The sequence below is a fragment of the Hemitrygon akajei genome, chromosome 12 (genome assembly GCF_048418815.1).
Source record: "Hemitrygon akajei chromosome 12, sHemAka1.3, whole genome shotgun sequence".
Lineage (NCBI taxonomy): Eukaryota > Metazoa > Chordata > Chondrichthyes > Myliobatiformes > Dasyatidae > Hemitrygon > Hemitrygon akajei.
Window position 1 is genome coordinate 52,583,230 of NC_133135.1, and position 25,429 is coordinate 52,608,658.

Genomic DNA, 25,429 nt, shown 5'->3' on the forward strand with positions numbered 1-25,429 from the left:
GCAGAGGGAGGTATTAGGCAGCTGAGCATAAGAGAAGGTGTAAGAGGTGAGCTCGAATGGGGAATAAAAAAATAGAGTAGGGAGAGGGGAAGAAATCAATGTTCAAGCAATCAGGTTTGAGATCAGCCAGATGGAATATGAGGTTTTGCTTCTCCACACTGAAAGTGGCCTCATTGTGGCAGTAGAGGAGTCCGTGGACAAACACAACAGAACGGGAATGGCCAGTGGGATTAAAGTGGTTGGCCACTGGAAAATCCTGCTTGTTGCAAATGGAGCAAAGTTGTCAGATAAGGTGTTTCTCCTGATCTATACTGGGTCTCACTGATATAGAGGAAGCCACACCGGGAGCACCAGATACAGTAGATGACCCCGACAGACTCACAGCTGAAGTGTTGCCTCCCCTGGAAGGACTGCTTGGGTCCCTGAATGCTGATGAGGGAGGAGGTGAATTGGCAAGGGTAGCACCGTAAGATCATAAGAAATAGGAGAAGAATTAGGCCACTCACCCAATGAGTGTGCTCTGGCATTCGATCATCATTCATTATGTGCCATGTCGTGTGACGTGGGTGATCATGGTCTTTCGATAGCCATGATTGTTCTTGGCAAATTTTCCTACAGAGGTGGCATGCTATTGCCTTCTTCTGGTACCATGGGATCATTCAGTCATGGCTGATTTATTACCCCACTCAAACCCATTCTCCTACCTTCTCCCAGTAACCTTTAACACCCTGACTAACAAAGAACCTATAAACCCCAGCTTTAAATATATACAATTACTTGGCCTCCACAGCCTTCCATGATAATAAATTCCACAGATTCACCACACTGTGACTACAGAAATCCCTCCTTATCTCTGTTCTAAAGGGATGTCCCTCCGCCATAGAGTCAATTCTGATGCTGTGCCTTCAGGTCCTAGACTCCCCCATTAGAAGAAATATGCTTTCCACGTTAACTCCTTCTAGGCCATTCAATATAATATGCCCCCTCATTACTTGAAAGTCCAGTGAGTACAAGCCCGGAACCATCAAATGCTCTTCATACATTAACCCTTTCATTCCTGGAATCATTCTCACGAGCCTCCTCTGGACGCTCTCCAACGCCAACACATCTTTTCATAGAAAGGGACCCAAAACTGCTCACAATACTCCAAGTGCATTATGAAGAATGGCTTACAAAACCCTAGCATCACATCCTTACTCTTATATTCCTGTCCTCTTGAAATGAATGTTACCACTGCTTTGCCTTCCTTACCACTGACTCAACCTGCAAGTTAACATTAAGTGAATCCTGCACTATGATTCTCAAGTCCCTTTGCAGCTCTAATTTTTGAATTTTTTCCCTGTTTAGAAAATAGTCTATGCTTGATTCCTTCTACAAAAGTGCATGACCATACACTATATTCCATTTGCCACTTCTTTGCCCATTTTCCCAATCTGTCCAAGTCCTTCAGCAGACTCCCTGCTTTCTCAACACTAACTGCCCCTCCACTCACCTTTGTATCATCCGCAAACCTGGCCACAAAGCCATCAATTCCTTCATCCCAATCATTGGCATGCAGCATAATGTGAAAAGAAGGGACCCAATTCTGAACCCTGCGGAACACCATTAATCACTGTCAGCCAACCAAAGTAGGTTCCCCTTATTCTGACTCTTTGCCCCTTGCCAGTCAGCAAAGCTTCTATCTCTGCTAGTATCTTTCCTATAATACCATGGGCTCTTACCTTATTACACAGTCTCATGTGCTGCACCTTATCAAAAGCAATCTGAATACCCAAGTAAACAACATCCACTGACTCTCCTTTCTCTACCTTGTCTGCTATTTCCTCAAAAAATTCCAACAGATTTGTCAGGCAAGATTTCCCCTCAAGAACATTAGCCTACAAGTACCCCAAAGCCTCTTCCTTAGTAATAGACTCCAACATTTTCTGAACCACTGAAATCAGGCTAACTGGCCTATAATTTTCCTTCTTCTGACTCCACCACCCCCCCCCTTCTTTAAGGCTACATCCACACTAAGCCGGATAAATCCGTAGCCAAAGCTTTTTCTCTTCGTTTTTACCCTCCATCCACACTGAAACAGCGTTTTCGTCCCCCGAAACCGGGGCTTTTCAGAAACACTTTCCAGGGTGGGTACTTTTGAAAACGTCGCTCGGGCAGGTCAGTGTGGATGCGGTGACTGGAGAAATCTGAAAATGCTGTCAGACGGCAGCGCGCCATTTCATTGTTTTCTTGAAGGCAACCTAACAATTTCAGAACAGATGGCAACGAGACTGAAACCAGAAGAGTTAGAAATGTACTCACCAAATACTTTGACCCATAACTTACTGAATGAATAAGTATACTGTACTCACTTTGCCCTGTTTTCTGTCCTTGCTCGTATGAAGGTGGTTTACCTATTTATGCAAGTACTTCTCTGACAATAGATGTGTAACAGCCTAATGTAACATTGTATGGAAATACAAGATAACACTGATGCAGACATGTTTTACAAATTTAACAAGGTGCTTTATTAATGCAACAGAGTTAGTCAGTTTTTCAATGTTTGTCGTCAGCTGGGTCATACTGTCCGTGAACTCCCTGTCGGTTGCCTCCATACGCTCCAGTATTTGTTTTTTCCTTACTTTTAAGTCCTCCTGCATGAGAGGCAATGGCTGTCTGTCATTTAAGTTTTTCTAGTTTGTAACTGAACAAACACACACCGTCTTATCAGCAAGCTTCAACACCAAACATGTCACTTGTTTTCAGTAGATGTGTCCTGCACATGGCCAGTAGGAGGAGATTCACTGAAATCTCCGTTTCAATGTGGACAGAGATTTTTTTTAAAAACGCATAGTGTGGACGCCTATCGTTTTTACACAAAACCGGCATTTTGAATATTATCCGGTCTAGTGTGGATGTAGCCTAAGAGTTGGGTGACAATTCCAGTCCTCCAAAACCATTCCTGTATTCAGTACTTCTTGAAAGATCATTTCTAATGCCTCCAACAATCTCTTCAGCTACTTCTTTCAAAACCCTGGAGTGTAATCCTTCTGGTCCAGGTGACTTAACTACTTTCAGAGTTTTCAACCTCCCAAGCAGCTTCTCCTCAGTAATAGCAACTACACCCACTTCTTCCTTCTGACATTCTTGAATTTCTGGCATATTGCTAGTGTCTTCCACAATGAAGACTGAAGCAAAGTACTTAATAAGTTTGTCCACCATTTTTTTTGTTCTCCATCACTATGTCTCCCGCATCATTTTTCAACAGTCCAATACTCAGTTTTGCCTCTCTTTTATTCTTTATATATCTGAAAAAAACTTCTGATATTCTCATTGATATCATGGGCTAGCTTACCTTCATATTTCATCTTTTCTCATGTTATAGTTTTTTTTAGTTGCCATCTATTGGTTTTTAAAAGCTTTCCAACCTTCTAATTTCCCAATAATTTTTGCTACATTATGTGCCCTCCCTTTTGCTTTAATGTTGCCTTTCATTTACTTTGTCAGCCATGGTTGCCTCATCCTCCCTTTAGAATACTTCTTCATCTGTGGGATGTATCTCTTCTGCACCTTCTGAATTGACCCCAGAAACTCCAGCCATTGCTGTTCTGCTGTCATCCATGCTTTTTCCCCCTTCCAATCAACTTTGTCCAGCTCCTCTCTCATACCTCTGTAATTCCTTTTACTCCATTGTAATACCAATACACCTGGCCCTATCTTCTCCCTCTCAAACTACAGGGTGAATATAACCATAATATAATCACTTACTCCTGAGGGCTCCTTTACCTTAAGGTCCCTAATCAAATCTGGTTCATTACACAACATTAAAACACGAATTGTCTTTCCCCTAGTGGGTTCAACCAAAAGTTGCTCTAACTCAGCAGGTCAGGCAGCTTCTAGGGAGAGGAATAAAGAGGTAATATTTTGGGCCACGACTGGGAAAAAAAAAGGGAAGATGTCAGAGGGAAAGGTTGGGTGGGGGTAAGAGTATAAGCTAGAAAGTAATAGGTAAACCCAGATGAGGCAGAAGGCAGGTGAGGGGGGGGGGGGGAAGAAATTGAGAAGCTTGGAGATGACAGATGGAAACGTTAATGAGATGAAGGAGAAGGAATCTACAAGGAGAGGAGGGTGGACCATGGGAGAAAGGGAAGGAGGGAGGGACAGCAGAGGGAGGTATTAGGCAGCTGAGCAGAAGAGAAGGTGTAAGAGGTGAGCTCGAATGGGGAATAAAAAAATAGAGTAGGGAGAGGGGAAGAAATCAATGTTCAAGCAATCAGGTTTGAGATCAGCCAGATGGAATATGAGGTTTTGCTTCTCCACACTGAAAGTGGCCTCATTGTGGCAGTAGAGGAGTCCGTGGACAAACACAACAGAACGGGAATGGCCAGTGGGATTAAAGTGGTTGGCCACTGGAAAATCCTGCTTGTTGCAAATGGAGCAAAGTTGTCAGATAAGGTGTTTCTCCTGATCTATACTGGGTCTCACTGATATAGAGGAAGCCACACCGGGAGCACCAGATACAGTAGATGACCCCGACAGACTCACAGCTGAAGTGTTGCCTCCCCTGGAAGGACTGCTTGGGTCCCTGAATGCTGATGAGGGAGGAGGTGAATTGGCAAGGGTAGCACCGTAAGATCATAAGAAATAGGAGAAGAATTAGGCCACTCACCCAATGAGTGTGCTCTGGCATTCGATCATCATTCATTATGTGCCATGTCGTGTGACGTGGATGATCATGGTCTTTCGATAGCCATGATTGTTCTTGGCAAATTTTCCTACAGAGGTGGCATGCTATTGCCTTCTTCTGGTACCATGGGATCATTCAGTCATGGCTGATTTATTACCCCACTCAAACCCATTCTCCTACCTTCTCCCAGTAACCTTTAACACCCTGACTAACAAAGAACCTATAAACCCCAGCTTTAAATATATACAATTACTTGGCCTCCACAGCCTTCCATGATAATAAATTCCACAGATTCACCACACTGTGACTACAGAAATCCCTCCTTATCTCTGTTCTAAAGGGATGTCCCTCCGCCATAGAGTCAATTCTGATGCTGTGCCTTCAGGTCCTAGACTCCCCCATTAGAAGAAATATGCTTTCCACGTTAACTCCTTCTAGGCCATTCAATATAATATGCCCCCTCATTACTTGAAAGTCCAGTGAGTACAAGCCCGGAACCATCAAATGCTCTTCATACATTAACCCTTTCATTCCTGGAATCATTCTCACGAGCCTCCTCTGGACGCTCTCCAACGCCAACACATCTTTTCATAGAAAGGGACCCAAAACTGCTCACAATACTCCAAGTGCATTATGAAGAATGGCTTACAAAACCCTAGCATCACATCCTTACTCTTATATTCCTGTCCTCTTGAAATGAATGTTACCACTGCTTTGCCTTCCTTACCACTGACTCAACCTGCAAGTTAACATTAAGTGAATCCTGCACTATGATTCTCAAGTCCCTTTGCAGCTCTAATTTTTGAATTTTTTCCCTGTTTAGAAAATAGTCTATGCTTGATTCCTTCTACAAAAGTGCATGACCATACACTATATTCCATTTGCCACTTCTTTGCCCATTTTCCCAATCTGTCCAAGTCCTTCAGCAGACTCCCTGCTTTCTCAACACTAACTGCCCCTCCACTCACCTTTGTATCATCCGCAAACCTGGCCACAAAGCCATCAATTCCTTCATCCCAATCATTGGCATGCAGCATAATGTGAAAAGAAGGGACCCAATTCTGAACCCTGCGGAACACCATTAATCACTGTCAGCCAACCAAAGTAGGTTCCCCTTATTCTGACTCTTTGCCCCTTGCCAGTCAGCAAAGCTTCTATCTCTGCTAGTATCTTTCCTATAATACCATGGGCTCTTACCTTATTACACAGTCTCATGTGCTGCACCTTATCAAAAGCAATCTGAATACCCAAGTAAACAACATCCACTGACTCTCCTTTCTCTACCTTGTCTGCTATTTCCTCAAAAAATTCCAACAGATTTGTCAGGCAAGATTTCCCCTCAAGAACATTAGCCTACAAGTACCCCAAAGCCTCTTCCTTAGTAATAGACTCCAACATTTTCTGAACCACTGAAATCAGGCTAACTGGCCTATAATTTTCCTTCTTCTGACTCCACCACCCCCCCCCCCTTCTTTAAGGCTACATCCACACTAAGCCGGATAAATCCGTAGCCAAAGCTTTTTCTCTTCGTTTTTACCCTCCATCCACACTGAAACAGCGTTTTTGTCCCCCGAAACCGGGGCTTTTCAGAAACACTTTCCAGGGTGGGTGCTTTTGAAAACGTCGCTCGGGCAGGTCAGTGTGGATGCGGTGACTGGAGAAATCTGAAAATGCTGTCAGACGGCAGCGCGCCATTTCATTGTTTTCTTGAAGGCAACCTAACAATTTCAGAACAGATGGCAACGAGACTGAAACCAGAAGAGTTAGAAATGTACTCACCAAATACTTTGACCCATAACTTACTGAATGAATAAGTATACTGTACTCACTTTGCCCTGTTTTCTGTCCTTGCTCGTATGAAGGTGGTTTACCTATTTATGCAAGTACTTCTCTGACAATAGATGTGTAACAGCCTAATGTAACATTGTATGGAAATACAAGATAACACTGATGCAGACATGTTTTACACATTTAACAAGGTGCTTTATTAATGCAACAGAGTTAGTCAGTTTTTCAATGTTCGTCGTCAGCTGGGTCATACTGTCCGTGAACTCCCTGTCGGTTGCCTCCATACGCTCCAGTATTTGTTTTTTCCTTACTTTTAAGTCCTCCTGCATGAGAGGCAATGGCTGTCTGTCATTTAAGTTTTTCTAGTTTGTAACTGAACAAACACACACCGTCTTATCAGCAAGCTTCAACACCAAACATGTCACTTGTTTTCAGTAGATGTGTCCTGCACATGGCCAGTAGGAGGAGATTCTCTGAAATCTCCGTTTCAATGTGGACAGAGATTTTTTTTAAAAACGCATAGTGTGGACGCCTATCGTTTTTACACAAAACCGGCATTTTGAATATTATCCGGTCTAGTGTGGATGTAGCCTAAGAGTTGGGTGACAATTCCAGTCCTCCAAAACCATTCCTGTATTCAGTACTTCTTGAAAGATCATTTCTAATGCCTCCAACAATCTCTTCAGCTACTTCTTTCAAAACCCTGGAGTGTAATCCTTCTGGTCCAGGTGACTTAACTACTTTCAGAGTTTTCAACCTCCCAAGCAGCTTCTCCTCAGTAATAGCAACTACACCCACTTCTTCCTTCTGACATTCTTGAATTTCTGGCATATTGCTGGTGTCTTCCACAATGAAGACTGAAGCAAAGTACTTAATAAGTTTGTCCACCATTTTTTTTGTTCTCCATCACTATGTCTCCCGCATCATTTTTCAACAGTCCAATACTCAGTTTTGCCTCTCTTTTATTCTTTATATATCTGAAAAAAACTTCTGATATTCTCGTTGATATCATGGGCTAGCTTACCTTCATATTTCATCTTTTCTCATGTTATAGTTTTTTTTAGTTGCCATCTATTGGTTTTTAAAAGCTTTCCAACCTTCTAATTTCCCAATAATTTTTGCTACATTATGTGCCCTCCCTTTTGCTTTAATGTTGCCTTTCATTTACTTTGTCAGCCATGGTTGCCTCATCCTCCCTTTAGAATACTTCTTCATCTGTGGGATGTATCTCTTCTGCACCTTCTGAATTGACCCCAGAAACTCCAGCCATTGCTGTTCTGCTGTCATCCATGCTTTTTCCCCCTTCCAATCAACTTTGTCCAGCTCCTCTCTCATACCTCTGTAATTCCTTTTACTCCATTGTAATACCGATACACCTGACCCTATCTTCTCCCTCTCAAACTACAGGGTGAATATAACCATAATATAATCACTTACTCCTGAGGGCTCCTTTACCTTAAGGTCCCTAATCAAATCTGGTTCATTACACAACACTAAAACACAAATTTTCTTTCCCCTAGTGGGTTCAACCAAAAGTTGCTCTAATATTCTCTAAGATTTTCCCAATGTACCTGCATATGGAAATCCCCCATGACTATTGTAGCAGTACCCTTATTATATGCCTTTTCTATTTCCTGTCGAAATTTATATCCCACATCTGGCTACTGTTCGGGGTCTGATATATAACTCCCATCGGTGTCTTTTTACCCTTGCAGCTTCTTAACACTACCCACAAAGAGTCTACATCTTATAATTCGATGTCACCTCTTCCTAAGGATTTAATTTCACTTTTAACTAACAGAGCTATCTCACCCACTCAACCTACCCGCCCGTCCTTTTGATACAAGTTGTATCCTTGGACGTTAATATCCCAACTATAATCTTCTTTCAGCCACAACTCAATGATGCCCACAGTGTCAAACCTGCCAATCTCTAGCTGTGCTACAAAATAGTCTACCTTATTCTGTATATGGTGTACATTCAAATATAGCACTTTCAGTCGTGTATTCAACGCCCATTTCAATTTTGCTGCCATGTTTCACTTCAGCTCATCCACTGACTGCAGTTTTGCCCTATCATCAATACAAAACACTGACTTGTATATGAATCGCCCCAGCCTCAGCCCTATCACTCTCCCATCTCCTTCCAAATTAGTTTAACGCCTCCCCAAAAGCTCTACAGACAGAGAGAAGAGATTCTCATGTGCTCTCTGGAAGATGCAGTGCCATTAACGTAGCTCTCTCTGTATAAAGAATACGGTAACTACACCTTTTTCATGCTGATTCCATTAGTGCATCTGTTCCTGAGAAATGTATCCTGAGCATTATTAAATGAAGTGACAATGTAGAACAATGAATCCCAGTTCAAAAGAATCCACAAACATGATGCATGAAAGCCAAATATTATTTTTAATATTGATTTCCGAAAGGCAAAAACACTGATGGAAACTAGAGAGGAATCTTTCAATTCATAGGGGAGAAGGGCTGACAGTTTATCTGTCGTGCCCAGAAGAAAATGTCACTTTAATGGAAGCACTATTTCCATTAGAATCCATGGGGACCACATAAACAGCTCCCGACAGAGAATAAAATTGTTTGATAAATGCAAATGCAGATAGCATTAATGTATTGATAATTGTGACATCATTGCTTTGGCTTACTTTATTACTTTTATAATATTCAGTGCCTTGTAATTCACAAAATTAATGTTAATCATTAAAATCTTGACTGATAGCATTTTGCTTCCTCTAATTTTAGGTTACACATTGAATGATGCAAAAGACTGTGCCAAGGCAGGCATTGATGTAGGAGCCAACATTAAAGGAGTCTACGTTAAGGTTGGAGTTACTGGAGGAGCTTGTGATGCTCTTCTGGATGTAAAAGGAGGTACTTCTACTATTATAGGTTTTCATACAAGGATATCAGATCCTCTATATAAATCAAGTTCATTCAAAAGGCATTCATTAATCTAAATAAATGACAGGCTCTATTTGTAGCTCAGTTGTTAACTATACTGTGCAACTTAATATTCAGATACAGATCCAAAGTTGCTGATGAAGTGACTACATGATCAATAAAACTGTTTCTGTAGACAAGATTGGGGAATGGAAAATGAGTCCTGGATCTAGTACTTGCAAGATATCTTGTGATTCTTTCTATGAAATGTAAGAGTGGATAACTAGCAGAAGGGGACTTAAGTCACTTTCAGTTGCTTGAAGCCTGACAAATGCTATCACATCTAGGTGGAATAGTGCTTGATTGATGTAGCAGTGGGTTTCACTCCATTATAAGTGTTTACTCATCATCTTCAAAAATAAGTAGTGGACAAAATAATGAAATAATAGGGAAAAAGTTTCTTTCCTTGGAAATTAATTGTATGGTATATCTTATTTACCAGATGGGATTAGCAAATCAAAATATACCGAAGATTTCCTAATATTTGTGCGAGGAGGAGCAAGTGAGCATGTAACAGCTCTCGCTCACAAGGAACTTCCGACTGTGGAGCTGATGCAGGAGTGGGGAGATGCGGTCGAGTACAACCCCGAAGTCATTAAATTTAAGGTAAATCTTTTCACTGATGGAACAGCCAATAATGGGAGTCACCAAGCAGTGAGATTATCCTTGTGCTTTGAATGTTGCAGCTTTCAGACCTTAATTTAAAATTAGTTTTTGTAAATTTTTTACCCCTTTCCTTTCAGATGTAAACAAACTCCACAGCTCATGCAAAAGTTTGTATTAAGTTTACTTCATTTGTTTTGTGTTTATTTGCGATTACCAGGCTGTGGTAAATGCGAGATCCTAATCACTAAATTGACAAATATTTTCTACTGTGACAAAGGGAGAAAGAAAGATGAACTTCTCCCCTTCATGATGAGAAGCATTGATCGTGTGGATAGTCAGAGGCTTTTTCTCAGGGCTGGAATGGCTATCATGAGAGGACACAGTTTTAAGGTACTTGGACGTAGGTACAGAGATGTCAGGGGTAAGTTTTTTATGCAGAGAGTGGTGAGTGCATGGAATGGGCTGCCAGCGATGGTGGTAGAGGTGGATACGATAGGGTCTTTTAAGAGACTCCTGGACAGGTACATGGAGCTCAGAAAAATAGAGAAAATAGAGAGCTATGGGTAACCCTAGGTAATTTCTAAGGTGAGGACATGTTCGGCACAGCTTTGTGGGCAGAAGGGCTGTATTGTGCTGTAGGTTTTCTATGTTTCTATGTAAATGCAGAACTCAGTAGTAGCGCACATGACAACAAAAATATTTCTCAATGATCTCCATTTATCTGAATCTGTTTTTTATGTGTTCTTTCCCTTTTTCTTCTGACTATTCTTGATTTTTTTTTTGTACTTGGTTTCTTTTGGTTTGTTTTTTTATATCTTTGTCATTATGTTTTAGGTTGTGCTTCCTATTAGTTTACCATTTTTTCCAATGGATCTCAATACAATTTTCAATCAGTGATCGTCTTGGTGAATGCATCCAGATGGAAACATCTGGATCTCCCAGCGCAGATTCTAATTAATTAATGGTTGACATGCATTTTATAATTCTGACCCAGAGGTTTGTTCTGCAGTTTGATTGTTCCTAAAGCCAGTACTAAGTTTTCCAATCGCTAATATTAATTAATTCTCCCTGTCTGTCTATTCTGGCTTACTTTGATTTTAATGGTTTAAACTTACTTCTGTTTGATATTTGTAAAATCCCCTTTCAGATCCAGAATTTCAAGGCAAAAAGCTCTTAGTATATCATGGCTTATTATTTTGACATTGTGGGATCTACAAATAGCAAGTGTCCAGCTTGCAGTCAATACTGCTGTTCAGTATATTTTCAGTTCATGCATTATAAAGTAAGGCTGTAATCAGGTAATTTACTATATAACCATATAACAATTACAGCATGGAAACAGGCCATCTTGGCCCTTCTAGTCCATGCCGTACCTTCCTGTGTGACTAAGAAAGTATTAAGGATTTCTGTATGTAAGTGTACCTGCATATACAGTTAAAGTCAGAAGTTTACATACACTTAGGTTGAAGTCATTAAAACTCATTGCTTAACCACTCCACAGATTTCATATTAGCAAACTATAGTTTTGGTAAGATGTTGAGGACATCTACTTTGTGCATGATACAAGTTAGTTTTCCAACAATTGTCTACAGACAGATTATTTCACTTTTAATTGACTATATCACAATTCCAGTGGGTCAGAAGTTTACAAACAAAATCAAAAGAAATCAGCCAAGACCTCAGAAAATTAAATTGTGGACCTCCACAAGTCTGGTTCATCCTTGGGAGCAATTTCCAAATGCCTGAAGGTACCACGTTCATCTGTACAAACCATAGTACGCAAGTATAAACACCATGGGACCACGCAGCCGTCATACCGCTCAGGAAGGAGACACATTCTGTCTCCTAGAGATGAACGTACTTTGGTGCAAAAAGTGCAAATCAATCCAAGAACAACAGCAAAGGACCTTGTGAAGATGCTGGATGAAACAGGTAGACAAGTATCTATATCCACAGTAAAACGAGTCCTATATCGACATAACCTGAAAGGCTGCTCAGCAAGGAAGAAGCCACTGCTCCAAAACCACCATAAAAAAACCAGACTACAGTTTGCAAGTGCACATGGGGACAAAGATATTACTTTTTGAAGAAATGTCCTCTGGTCTGATGAAACAAAAATTGAACTGTTTAACCATAATGACCATCGTTATGTTTTGAGGAAAAAGGATGAGGCTTGCAAGCCGAATAACACCATCCCAACTGTGAAGCATGGGGGTGGCAGCATCATGTTGTGGGGGTGCTTTGCTGCAGGAGGGACTGGTGCACTTCACAAAATAGATGGCATCATGAGGAAGGAAAATTATGTGGATATATTGAAGCAACATCTCAAGACATCAGCCAGGAAGTTAAAGCTCGGTTGCAAATGGGTCTTCCAAACAGACAATATCCCCAAGAATACCTCCAAAGTTGTGGCAAAATTGCTTAAGGACATCAAAGTCAAGGTATTGGAGTGACCATCACAAAGCCTTGACCTCAATCCGATAGAAAATTTGTGGGCAAAACTGAAAAAGCGTGTGTGAGCAAAGTGTCCTACAAACCTGACTCAGTTACACCAGTTCTGTCTGGAGGAATGGAACAAAATTCCAGCAACTTATTGTGAGAAGCTTGTGGAAGGCTAACCAAAACATTTGACCCAAGTTAAACAATTTAAAGGTAATGCTACAAAATACTAACAAAGTATATGTAAACTTCTAACCCACTGGGAATCTGATGAAAGAAATAAAAGCTGAAATAAATCATTCTCTCTACTATTATTCTGACATTTCACATTCTTTTGTAATTCAAATTTTTATCAGGTTACCAGACAAAAACTTCCCTTAACATAATTAAGTCATTTACCAATTACAATTGTGGTAATTGTTCTTCTAATTGCTCTCATGGTCTTCTAACAGGTTCCCACATCCTGTGATAAAGTATTGATCCTATCCAACATCACTTGGTGAGGACCATTTGGCTCCATTTCCTATCTAATTATACAACGAACAGTAACTGAATTATTGCTGTTTGTGTACCAGAGATTTAATAAATGACAAGCGATGAGAATTCCAAAGGCTATGATCATATACCTTTATCTGAGGTTGAGAGTTTGCAGTAGTCTTAATGTGACAGTTGATATTATAACATGCTTCCCTTTCTCTCTACCTGTGTGTTATGAGCCAAGCCCTACATACTCACAACTGTCTCAGGAGTCAATCTATTCTCAACTAAATGAAGCATGACTTCTGGCAACCAACCAGGTCACCCCTCCCTGACCACAGACAATGGGAGAAAGGAGAAGAGCTGCCTTCCAGTGTAAACAGAAAATCTTAGAAGTACAGTAGCTCTCATAGAGAGAAAAATATGAGATATTTTCACAAAGATCTCCAGTTATCTGTATTCTTTCCTTTTAACTGCATTTTTATTCTTCTTTGTCTGGCTAATCACCAGAAATCTCTCGTCTGTCATCTCAGTCTCTGCTTCTCCTTCCTACACATGCACGCGCGCGCACACACACACACACACACACACACACACACACACACACACACACACTCTCTCTCTCTCTCTCTCTCTCTCTCTCTCTCTCTCTCTCTCTCTCTCTCTCTTCCCCTCTCTCCCTCTTTCTCTCTGCCTCCCTCTTCCCCATCTATCTCTTTCTTCTTCTTCTTCCGTCTCTGCCTCTTTTCCTTTCTCTCTCTCTATTTTCATAGCTTGTATATTCGCAGAGCCCAAGATCTTCACAGTATGCTGGAATATTAAAGTAAACCTTTAGTCAGTTTCGGGATCTGCGAGCTACAAACTGGCTTTGCAGTACAGAGGTCTATCTGTCTGAGTAGCTGGTCACTCTTCCTCTTGAGCAGGTCACATAGCTTTCCAATAAGAAGTTGCCAGTTGTGTCCAGTTGTGAACTTTGTTCACATTGGCAATACACTATTCCACAGCTGAAAAAGGGATTCACGTCATTCAGCCTCTTGGTGTAGATTTATGTACCCCATCATATCTGTTGTTATCTATTACTTTGTTTGCCCCCCAGTGGCATGAAGCAGATTTATGTAATGACTTTAGAAACATAAGTGATTGTCCACTCTCACTCCCAGGCACATGAAGCAAATTAGACACACCTCCGGAATCTAAACCTCCAAGCATGACTCTGCTAGCTCTGTATTACAGCACGTCTTCACATCATGCACATAGTGTGTTTTTACTAATTACACATGGTTTTCTTTACAGCCGGTACCGCTTTACGAGCTAGTCACTTCAGGCACCTTTCAGAGTGCTAGCAGAATCAAGGCCAACATGAGGCGAGCCCTGGAGGAGTACCTGATCGAATACAGTTCCTGTCGTTGTGCTCCATGTCACAACAATGGAGTTGCTGTTCTCCAAGGTATAACGCATTCAGTGGCCATCAGACAATCAAGAATGTGGGTCTAAAATGTTGACAACTCCTGTCCTTCCCAACAATTAACAGTAATATTAAGTGGTTGGCCCAGTGGCACAGCTGGCAGAGCTGCTGTCTGGCAGCTCAAGTGACCCACATTCAGTTCGGACTTCTCTTGCTGTCTATGAGGAGTTTGCATGTCCTCCTGGGACTCCACGAGTTCCTTCAGGAGCGCTGGGTTTCTCCCATATTCCTAAGGTTTGTTAGCAGGTCAATTGGTCACTGTACATGTAAAAGTGAGTGGTACAATCTGGTGGTTGATGAGAATTAGTGAAGAATAAATAAATAAGATTGGTGTAAAAGTGGGCTTGATATTTGATGGGCCAAAGGTCCTGATTCTCTGCTACCTATTTGACTTTGTATTCAAATAATAGCAAAAATCTTGCTTTCATTACAGTAATATGAAGTCTGTGTTTCCTGAATCCATTTCTACTATTTCATGAAATAATTATGTAGCATCCGTGCCCCCAATTTACCCCCGTTTGCCTAGGGTGAACCCCCGTTGCCCTGCCAATAGTGTAATACTTCGGTGTAAATACAGTGTAATGCCCCCCCAGTACATGCTCGCCACACAAATATCAGACAATACACCAAAGGGGAGCAAATAATTGCAACTTTATAGTTATTTCTTAGTGATGGGTTGGTAGAAACAGATAACCTAAAGGTGCCAAATCAGTAAGTTTATCAGTCTGTGCACATAATATTTTAATATGTTGGAGCTTACGCCTCTGGTTCCATCCACAATGACCTTCCAAGCCTTTGGCCACTGTCTGAACCGCTGACATCCTATATCTGCCTCCCTGGAACCACTGTCCGCTCCTCACACGTCTGTCCTCCTCGCTCTCCTCCCAAAAAAGACCACGAACTCCCGCTCAGCTTACACATACAAGATAGCATAACAATTCTCCATAGCTTAGTTCCTCCCTTATCTGCAGTCATAACCCAAACATTCCAGACACAGAAACCCATTACAGCATTAAATAACATTACAGAGAAGCCATTTCATTATAACAATACAGAGAAGCCATTTTGTTAGCCCGAACAGTTAACACCACAGTTACTGGTACTGAGAGCCCTACAATTACATTTACTAAAAATCGATGTGACTTCCTTGATTGTTAATGGTTATGAATAATGAAGAAAATTTAAATTCTACTTTAACGTAGAATTTTACAATTATTCCTGAAGGCTAGAAATTTTGAGGGGAGCTATTATTTCATGAAATCATTAAGTACAATTTTGTCCCATTTTTCAAGAAATAATAGAATTTTCCTGGGCTTTGATTTCTGTTTTGAAAGTCAATTGCAACAATTTCTTCCATTTTTCCAATGGAATGCTAAAACAGCTGCCGTTCCCCTTTTCTTATTGATAAAACAGACACTACGCTATCCACATTTTACAGCCTCTATCCTTGTACTCATCTGGACAGCAAAGGCTGATACCAGCTAATTACAACGAAAGACAACAGAATTAAACTTGAATTTGTTGTCAAATATCAGTAATGGAATTATTTTATCTTTGTAGGAACTCGGTGTGTATGCATGTGTCCTGCCGGTTCCCATGGAGCTGCCTGTGAGATTACTGCCAGGGAGAGTAAGCATTACTAATTGTATTAAGGAGAAAAATTATAATGTTATTTTTGATACCAGGTGATAATTTCTTGCTAAATTAGACCAATAGCCAGATGTGAACACTGCTGCAGATATAGTGGAACATGCTTCACGGAGCAGATTTGAACATATTATTTTTACTAGATCTCAGTGTCAGACAATCAGAAAAATGGAAAACGATCGATTCCCCATAAAAAAAGAGGGAAAATATAGATTTAAAACTACCTTGTTCACAGGGTATTTTAGTGAAAGGCTTCCTCATAAAGAGCTTACAATCAAGTCCGTTCAAATGATCTCCCTTAATGGTGATGGAAAGGGCAGAGCCTGTGGAAGTTGAGCTGGTCACTCACAGCAACTTCAGGACTTCTTGCCTAAAATACCAAAATACATGAAAATTTGGCAGTTGTTAGTTTGTGGGAATTGATTGTAATTAGTTGAAAATGAACAGGGTATTTGGCCCACAATGTTGTGCTGATTTATTGCAAATATTCCCTGCCTCTTTATTACTACTGCCCCTCATGACCTATCCCAGGCACCTACCACCTTCAGTGTTTTAAAAAACTGATCTTTGTTGCACCTTTAAACCTTTCCTCTCTGACCTTAAAAACATGTTCTATGCTGTTTCACATTTCAGCTCTGGGGAAAGGATTCTGACTGCTTATCTTATTTATGCCTCTTATAATTTTGAAAAAAGAGGAAGGCAGTAGTAATAGGGTACTCGATAGTTAGGGGGTCAGATTGGCGATTCTGTGGTGCAATCAGGAGACCCGGATGGTAGTTTGCCTCCCTGGTGCCAGGGTCTGGGATGTTTCTGACCGCGCCCAAGATATCCTGAAGTGGGAGGGTGAGGAGCCAGAGGTCGTGGTACTTATAGATACCAATGACATAGGTAGGAAAAGGGAAGAGGTCCTGAAAGGAGAATATAGGGAGTTAGGAAGGCAGCTGAGAAGAAGGACCGCAAAGGTAGTAATCTCAGGGTTACTACCTGTGCCACGCGACAGTGAGAGTAGGAATGGAATGAGGTGGAGGATAAATGCGTGGCAGAGGGATTGGAACAGGGGGCATGGATTCAAGTTTCTGGATCATTGGGACCTCTTTTGGGGCAGGTGTGACCTGTACAAAAAGGACGGGTTAAACTTGAATCCCAGGGGTCCAATATCCTGGCGGGAAGGTTTAATAGTCTGTTGGGGTAATCTATTGCATCCGGTGCTCCCGGTGCGGCCTCCTCTACATTGGCGAGACCTGACGCAGATTGGGGGACCGCTTCATCGAGCACCTACGCTCCGTCCGCCACAACAGACAGGATCTCCTGGTTGCCACTCACTTCAACTCTCCTTCACATTCCCATTCGGATATGTCCATACATGGCCTCCTCTACTGCCAAGAAGAGGCCAAAATTCAGTTGGAGGAACAACATCTCATATACTGTCTGGGTAGTCTCCAGTCCCTTGGTATGAACATCGAATTCTCCAACTTCTGGTAATTCCCTCCCTCTCCATTCCCCCATCCCACCTTCACTCTGTCTCCTCTTCTAGCTGCCTATCACCTCTCTCATGATTCTGCCTTCTTCTACTACCCATAGTGCTTTCCTCTTAGATTCCTTCTTCACCTCTCCTGCCTATCCCTCCCTGCTTCCCCTCCCCCACCCCTTGATCTTTCTTCTGTTTGGTTTTTCACCTGGCACATTCCGCCCTCCCCCCACCTTCTTTATAGGGCCCCTGCCCCCTCCTTCTTTAGTCCTGACGAAGCGTCTCGGCCCAAAACGTTGACTGCTCCTTTCAACGGATGCTGCCCGACCTGCTGAGTTCATCCAGCTTGTTTGTACATCAAGGTTTAATAGAGCTGTTAGGGAGGGTTTAAACTAATTTGGCAGGGGGATGGGAACTGGACTGATGGAGCGGAGGAGAGGGAAAACAGAAATAGATCTAAGGTAGTGAGCAGTAAGGATGTCAGGAAGGACAGGCAGGTGATGGAGCAAATTTGCAGCCATTGGGATGAGTTGCAGTGCAATAAAGTTGTAGTGCAATCAATGCAAAAAGTACCAAATACCGGACTTAAGGTGTTATACTTAAATGCACGCAGTATAAGGAATAAGGTGGATGATCTTGTCGTACAGTTACCGATTGACAGGTATGATATTGTGGCCATCACTGAGACGTGGCTAAAGGATGCATGTCTCTGGGAGCTGAACGTCCAAGGATACATGGTGTATCGGAAGGATAGGCAGGTAGGTAGAGGGGGTGGCGTGGCTTTAATGGTAAGAAATGATATTAAATCATTAGAAAGAGTTGACATAGGATCAGAAGGTACAGAATCTTTATGGGTTGAGCTAAGAAATCGCAGGGGTAAAAGGACCCTGATGGCAGTTATCTACAGGCCTCCAAACAACTGCAGTGATGTGGACTACAAATTACAACAGGAAATAGAAAAGGCTTGCCAGAAGGGCAGTGTTATGATAATTGTAGGGGATTTTAACATGTAAGTGGATTGGGAAAATCAGGTCGGCATTGGATTTCAAGAGAGAAAATTTGTAGAATGTCTACGAGATGACTTTTTAGAACAGCTTGTTGTTGAGCCCACTAGGGGATCGGCTGTACTGGATTGGGTATTGTGTAATGAACCAGAGGTGATTAGAGAGATGGAAGTGAAGGAACCCTTAGGAGGCAGTGATCACAACATGATTGAGTTCACTGTGAAATTTGAGAAAGAGAAGCTAAAATCCGATGTGTCGGTATTTCAGTGGAGTAAAGGAAATTACAGTGGCATGAGAGAGGAACTGGCCAAAGTTGACTGGAAAGGGACACTAGCGGGAAGGACGGCAGAGCAGCAGTGGCTGGAGTTTATGTGAGAAGTGAGAAAGGTGCAAGACAAATATATTCCAAAGAAGAAGAAATTTTAGAATGGAAAAAGGATGCAACCGTGGCTGACAAGAGAAGTCAAAGACAAAGTAAAAGCAAAGCAGAGTGCATACAAGAAAGCAAAAATTAGTGGGAAGACAGAGGATTGGGAAGTTTTTAAAAGCTTACAAAGGGAAACTAAGAAGATCATTAAGAGAGAAAAGATTAACTATGAAAGGAAGCTAGCAAATAATATCAAAGAGGATACTAAAAGCTTTTTCAAGTATATAAAGAGTAAAAGACAGGTGAGAGTAGATATAGGGCCAATAGAAAATGATGCTGGAGAAATTGTAATGGGAGAAAAGGAGATGGTGGAGGAACTGAACAAGTATTTTGCATCAGTCTTCACTGAGGAAGACATCAGCAATATACCGGACATTCAAGGGTGTCAGGGAAGAGAAATATGCGCAGTCACAGTTACGACAGAAAAAGTACTCAGGAAGCTGAATAGTCTAAGGGTAGATAAATCTCCTGGACCAGATGGAATGCACCCTCGTGTTCTGAAGGAAGTAGCTGTGGAGATTGCGAAGGCATTAGCAATGATCTTTCAAAAGTCAATAGATTCTGGCCTGGTTCCGGAGGACTGAAAGATTGCAAATGTCACTCCACTATTTAAGAAGGGGGCAAGGAAGCAAGAAGGAAGTTATAGACCTGTTAGCTTGACATCGGTGGTCGTAAGTTGTTGGAGTCGATTGTCAAAGATGAGGTTACGGAGTACCTGGAGGCATATGACAAGATAGGCAGAACTCAGCATGATTTCCTTAAAGAAAAATCCTGCCTGACAAACCTAGTGCAATTTTCTGAGGAAATTACAAGTAGGCTAGACAAGGGAGATGCAGTGGATGTTGTGTATTTGGATTTTCAGAAGGCCTTTGACAAGGTGCCGCACATAAGGCTGCTAAACAAGAGCCCATGGAATTATGGGAAAGTTACATACGTGGCTAGAGCATTGGCTGATTGGCAGGAAACAGAGAGTGGGAATAAGGGATCCCATTCCCGTTGGCTGCCGGTTACCAGTGGTGTTCCACTGGGGTCCGAGTTGGGGCCGCTTCTTTTTACGTTGTATATCAACGATTTGGATTATGGAATAGATGGCTTTGTGGCTAAGTTTGCTGATGATATAAAGATAGGTGGAGGGGCCGGTAGTGCTGAGGAAACAGAGAGTCTGCAGAGAGACTTGGATAGATTGGGGGAATGGGCAAAGAAGTGGCAAATGAAATACTATGTCGGAAAGTGTACGGTCATGCACTTCGGTAGAAGAAATAAACAGGCAGACTATTATTTAAACGGGGACAGAATTCAAAGTTCTGAGATGCAACGGGGCTTGGGAGTCCTCATACAGGATACCCTTAAGGTTAACCTCCAGTTTGAGTCGATGGTGAAGAAGGCAAATGCAATGTTGGCATTCATTTCTAAAGGAATAGAGTATAGGAGCAGGGATGTAATGGTGAAGCTCTATAAGGCACTGGTAAGACCTCACCTGGAATACTGTGTGCAGTTTTGGGCTCCTTATTTAAGAAAGGATGTGCTGACATTGGAGAGGGTTCAGAGAAGATTCACTAGAATGATTCCGGGAATGAGAGGGTTAACATATGAGTAACGTTTGACCGCTCTTGGACTGTACTCCTTGGAGTTTAAAAGAATGAGGGGGGACCTCATAGAAACAGTTTGAATGTTGAAAGGTATGGACAGAGTGGATGTGGCAAAGTTGTTTCCCACGGTGGGGAGTCTAGTACGAGAGGACATGACTTGAGGATTGCAGGGCGCCCATTCAGAACAGAGATGCTAAAAAAAAATTTTAGCCAGAGGGTGGTGAATCTATGGAATTTATTGCCACGGGCGGCAGTGGAGGCCAAGTCATTGGGTGTATTTAAGGCAGAGATTGATAGGTATCTGAGTAGTTAGGGCATCAAAGGTTATGGTGAGAAAGCGGGGAACGGGACTAAAGGGGAGATTGGATCAGCTCATGAAGAAATGGTGGAGCAGACTCGATGGGCCAAATGGATGACTTCTGTTCCTTTGTCTTATGGTCCTATGGTAATTTTCTACACAACTCCAAATCCAAACATACAATTTACACTAGATTCCACACATCTTTATCTTCTGAATGAAGCTACTATAAGGGACCTTGTTAAATGCCTAACTAAATAATGCAATGCCCACTGCCTTAACCTCATCAAGTTCCTTTGTTAACTCCTCAAAAACTCGATGAAGTTTATAAAGCATGCCCTGACCTATACAAGCTTTATTGTGTTTTTGCTGACTGCTGCTAAGTAGGCCAATGCCTTTCCAAATGTGCATAAATCCTGTCACTTAGTATCTTCTCCAGTAGCTTCCCAACAACTGACTTGAGGCTCAGTGCCCTATGATTACCTAAAATTCGCCTAGTTCCCTTGTTGAACAAAAACACAATTGTTACTCACCAGCCCTCCAGGACCTCACATGTTGCTAGAGAGGACACAAAGGTCCTTGTCAAAGCCCAAGCAATTTCTTCACTTGCTTCTTTCAAAGGTATGTCATTATGTGCCATTAGGACCTGGGGACTTATCCACCTTCAGGTTTTTCAGAAGACTCAGCACTACCTCTTCCTTAATCTTCCTTTCTACCTCTTCCTTAATGGCCCACTTAATCTCAAAATCAGCCTCAGTACCTCCTTCTACAGCTGGATTTGCACTGACTGCGATGATATCTTGGAAATAACATCTCCTCCTCACTCACGACCTCCACCAGCGCACCTCAAACATGCATGCTTTGCCCACTCCATACTCGCTCTAATATCTTCTATTTATGAGTGTCTGTTTTTTTAAAATTTCTATTATTCAAACTCACAGTAAAGACTGTTTCTTCATGTTTCAGATGTGGCTGTTGACGGCAAGTGGAGCTGCTGGTCTCAATGGTCTGAATGTGTAAACAGAGAAAGAAAGAGGACCCGGCAGTGTAATAATCCTCCCCCAGAAAATGGCGGCCAAATATGTACAGGGGACAATCAGCACACAATGCCATGTTAATAAAGAAACGCCAGTCTCATTCGGCCTGGTTTTGAACTTCAAATCTGAGTTCAAAAATTAATTCCACCAATCTATAATTTTTCATGAAGGGATACTTTAATTCAATATTAACAGAACCTGTTAAATTACATATAAAGCTGGTTAATTGTAATGGCCTTTACAAGACAGTTAAACAGAATTAGTTAATTTCTAAAAAAATAAATGGATTTCTTGCTCTTTCATGAATATTTATATTTACATACACTAGCTCAGTAAGCCATGATTTCAAGTGATTTCAAGTCAAGGGCTTTTAAGGTGTATTCTATATTCAACTGGAATATTCAGCCAAGTAACCACCATGCATTAGATCCATATTCACAGGAGCAACATCCAATAACATAAGAAAAAATAATAAAATGATGTAGACTTTGTGTGTGAAGATGATGATCCAGTTAATTCTTGGAAGAATTTTTAATAAGGCAACTTGCAGATAAATAAATGTATGGAAGCAGCTTTTTAGGCAGTTGCTTGAGACCGAGAATGACTTTTAGTCGGTACTGAGATGGCTAATGAGGCAGATACAGGAACATCGGCTGATGTGTTTCATCAACAGCCTCTCTAAACACTTCAGCACTGTGGATATAAGTGCAACCAGGCAGTAGTCACAGAGGCAGGTCACTGCACTGTTCTTAGGCACCGATATAATTGAAGCCTGATTGAAGCAGGTGGGGACCACACACTGCTGAAGTGAGAGGTTAAATATCTCAGCAAGCACACCATCCAGTTAATCAGCACAGGATTTTAGTTTGTGGCCAGGTACCCAGTCTGGTCCGAAAGTTTTTGTCAAATCATCTTCAGAGTCTAGAATGAGACATAACACTTGGTGGTTACAACCATTTTATCAAGTGTTACAAGAATGAAGAACGAACAAGGAAAAGACAAAGAAATTTTGGTCATTTCGGACTAAAGATAAACAAAATTCCGGTGTTAACAATTAACTTACTAAATGGACAGATTCAAGTGGCATTTCACCTGCAAGACCATAATCTGTGCAGATTGATAATAAAACCACTGACAATCAACACTGGCACACCTCAGGGATGTGTGCTTAGCCCATGCTCTATCTCTCATACCCATCGCTTTGTGGCTAGGTACAGTTCAAATGTCATCTTTAAATTTGCTGATGATACAACCATTGTTGGCAGAATCTCAGATGGAGATGAGAAGGCATACAGGAGCAAGCTTTACCAGCTAGATGACAACCTTGCACTCAACGTCAGTAAGACCATAGAGCTGATTGGGGACTTCAGGAAGGGTAAGAAGAGGGAACACTAACCAATCCTCATAGAAGGATCAGTAGTGGAGAGAGTGAGCAATTTCACGTTCCTGGGTGTCACTATCTCTGAGGATCTAACCTGGTCCCAACGTATTCATGCAGCTTTAAAGAAGCCAAGACAACAGCTATGTTTCAATATCACTTTGAAAACTTCTACAGATGCACCATGGAGAGCATTCTGATAGGCTGCATCACCGCTTGGTATGGAGTGGAGGTGTGGGGGGGGGGGGGGGCGGAGGTGCGGGTGGCTTTTGAACAGGATCAAAAGAAGCTACAGAAAGTTGCTAAATTAGTCAGCTCCATCATGGGTACTAGCCTCTGTAGTATCCAAGATATCTTCAAGGAGCAGTGTCTCAGAAAAGCTGCATCCATTACCAAGGACCTCCATCACCCAGGACATATCCTCTTCTCATATTTACTGTCAGGAAGGAGGTAGAGAAGCCTGAAGACACACACTCAGTGATTCAGGAGCAGCTTCTTCCACCCTGCTATATGATTTCAAAATGAACATTGAACTCATGTACACTACCTCACTTTTTTTACTATTTCTGTTCTTACACTATTTTTAATCTAGCTGTTTAATATAATACAATATACTTACTGTAATTCCTTTTTTCTCTGTATCTATCATGTATTGCATTGTACTGCTGCCACTAACTTAACAAATTTCACAACATATGCCGGAGATATTAAACCTGATTCTGATTCTGATGCAGAAAAACTGGGAAACTTCTAAAATTAGCTATACTACAATTTTTGGAAGATTCACCAAACAATTACATATATACAGGTTTATTGATTTTACTTTATTTAGAGATATAACACAGAATCGGCCTTTCCAGCCCAACAAGCTGCTCACCCAGCAACACACCTATTGAACCTTACTGCAATCAAAGGACAATTTACAAAGCCCAATTAGCTTACTAAACAATATGTCTTTGGACTGTGGAAGGAAACAGGAGCACCAGGAGGAAACCCATATATGTTAATGGGAAGAATAGACAGAACCAGAAATGAATGTGATGCTGTTGCAGAGTTCTGTGTTCAATTCTGGCATCCTCTGCAAGAACATTTGTACATTCTTCCCGTGTGTGCATTGGTTTCCCCCAGGTTTCCTCCCACAGTCCAAAGATGTACAGGTCAGTAGGTTAATAGTTCATTGTAAATCACTCAGTGATTAAGCTAGTGCTATGAAACCCTGCTGGCTTCCTTAGCTGCATAAGTCTAGAGAATACACAATCTGGCCCAGCCAGACCCATGAGATTGAGACAGTTCTCCCACCCCAAACCCCATTTTGTATGGATAATATGTAATTTGCTACCCTGTTACAAATTCAATGCCAAGAACCGACAGCACACTGCATGTGATCAATAGCATTATATTTATGAATCTTAACTTAGCTAAAGGGTTAGTAAAGAAAAGAAAGAAAGAAACAAAAAAAAAGGGCCCATTATAATTTAACAGTCAAACATGCACAAGTTGGAGCTCAACTCTTCCAAAAGGCATATTCACTGATCCTCAGTCGACTGCGGGCCCTTGCTCCATCGAATCAAGGTCTCCCCCTGGGTCGAATCCTATGACAGGCTCTCTCCAGCATCTTCCTTCTTCATCTCCTGCTCACGTTCCAAAGCAGCCATTAGCTCTCACCATAACCCAAACACTGCTTCTACAGAAAGACCGTTACATTAGCAGTGGAACCTTTACAGTTCAATTGGCGGTTTGCCAGGCCAGTGACTTGTTCCGCACTGTATCTTTAACTAAATAAACAAATGTAAAATCTCCGATGCCCTGATCTGAAATAGCGTCACGTTAACTGTTACACTGCACTACTGTGGCACTCCACTTGAATATTGAAATACAAGCAAGCACTGGAAAGTAAAACTACATGGAAAATACTAAAAAAAAGACAATTCTACACTTTAATCCAACAATTATAACAAAAAAATAAGAAGCATTACCTGTGGAAATACTGTATGTTCAAAATGAATATCAGTAATGAAAAAATATAACGGAATACTCACAAATTTTCTAACATTAATTCAAGATTCAAGATTGTTCAATGTCATTTCTTGTGCACAACTGTAAAGGAGAATGAAATAATTGTTACTCTGGATATGATGCAGCACAAAAAAGCACAATAGATAAAGAACACAGAAATAATAAAAAAG

General features: G+C 41.5%; 1 protein-coding gene across 1 annotated transcript in view; it reads left to right on the forward strand.

Moving 5' to 3' along the window:
* Window positions 1-22,162, forward strand: part of dab1a (DAB adaptor protein 1a) — a 721,091-nt gene extending 698,929 nt beyond the window's left edge. The window contains exons 23-27 of the mRNA XM_073062447.1: window positions 9,211-9,339; window positions 9,851-10,014; window positions 14,224-14,377; window positions 15,956-16,024; window positions 21,795-22,162. Of these exons, the coding sequence (XP_072918548.1) occupies window positions 9,211-9,339; window positions 9,851-10,014; window positions 14,224-14,377; window positions 15,956-16,024; window positions 21,795-21,946 (668 nt within the window). The 3' untranslated portion in view covers window positions 21,947-22,162. The remainder of the gene's footprint in view (window positions 1-9,210; window positions 9,340-9,850; window positions 10,015-14,223; window positions 14,378-15,955; window positions 16,025-21,794) is intronic.
* Window positions 22,163-25,429: the final 3,267 nt, after the last annotated feature.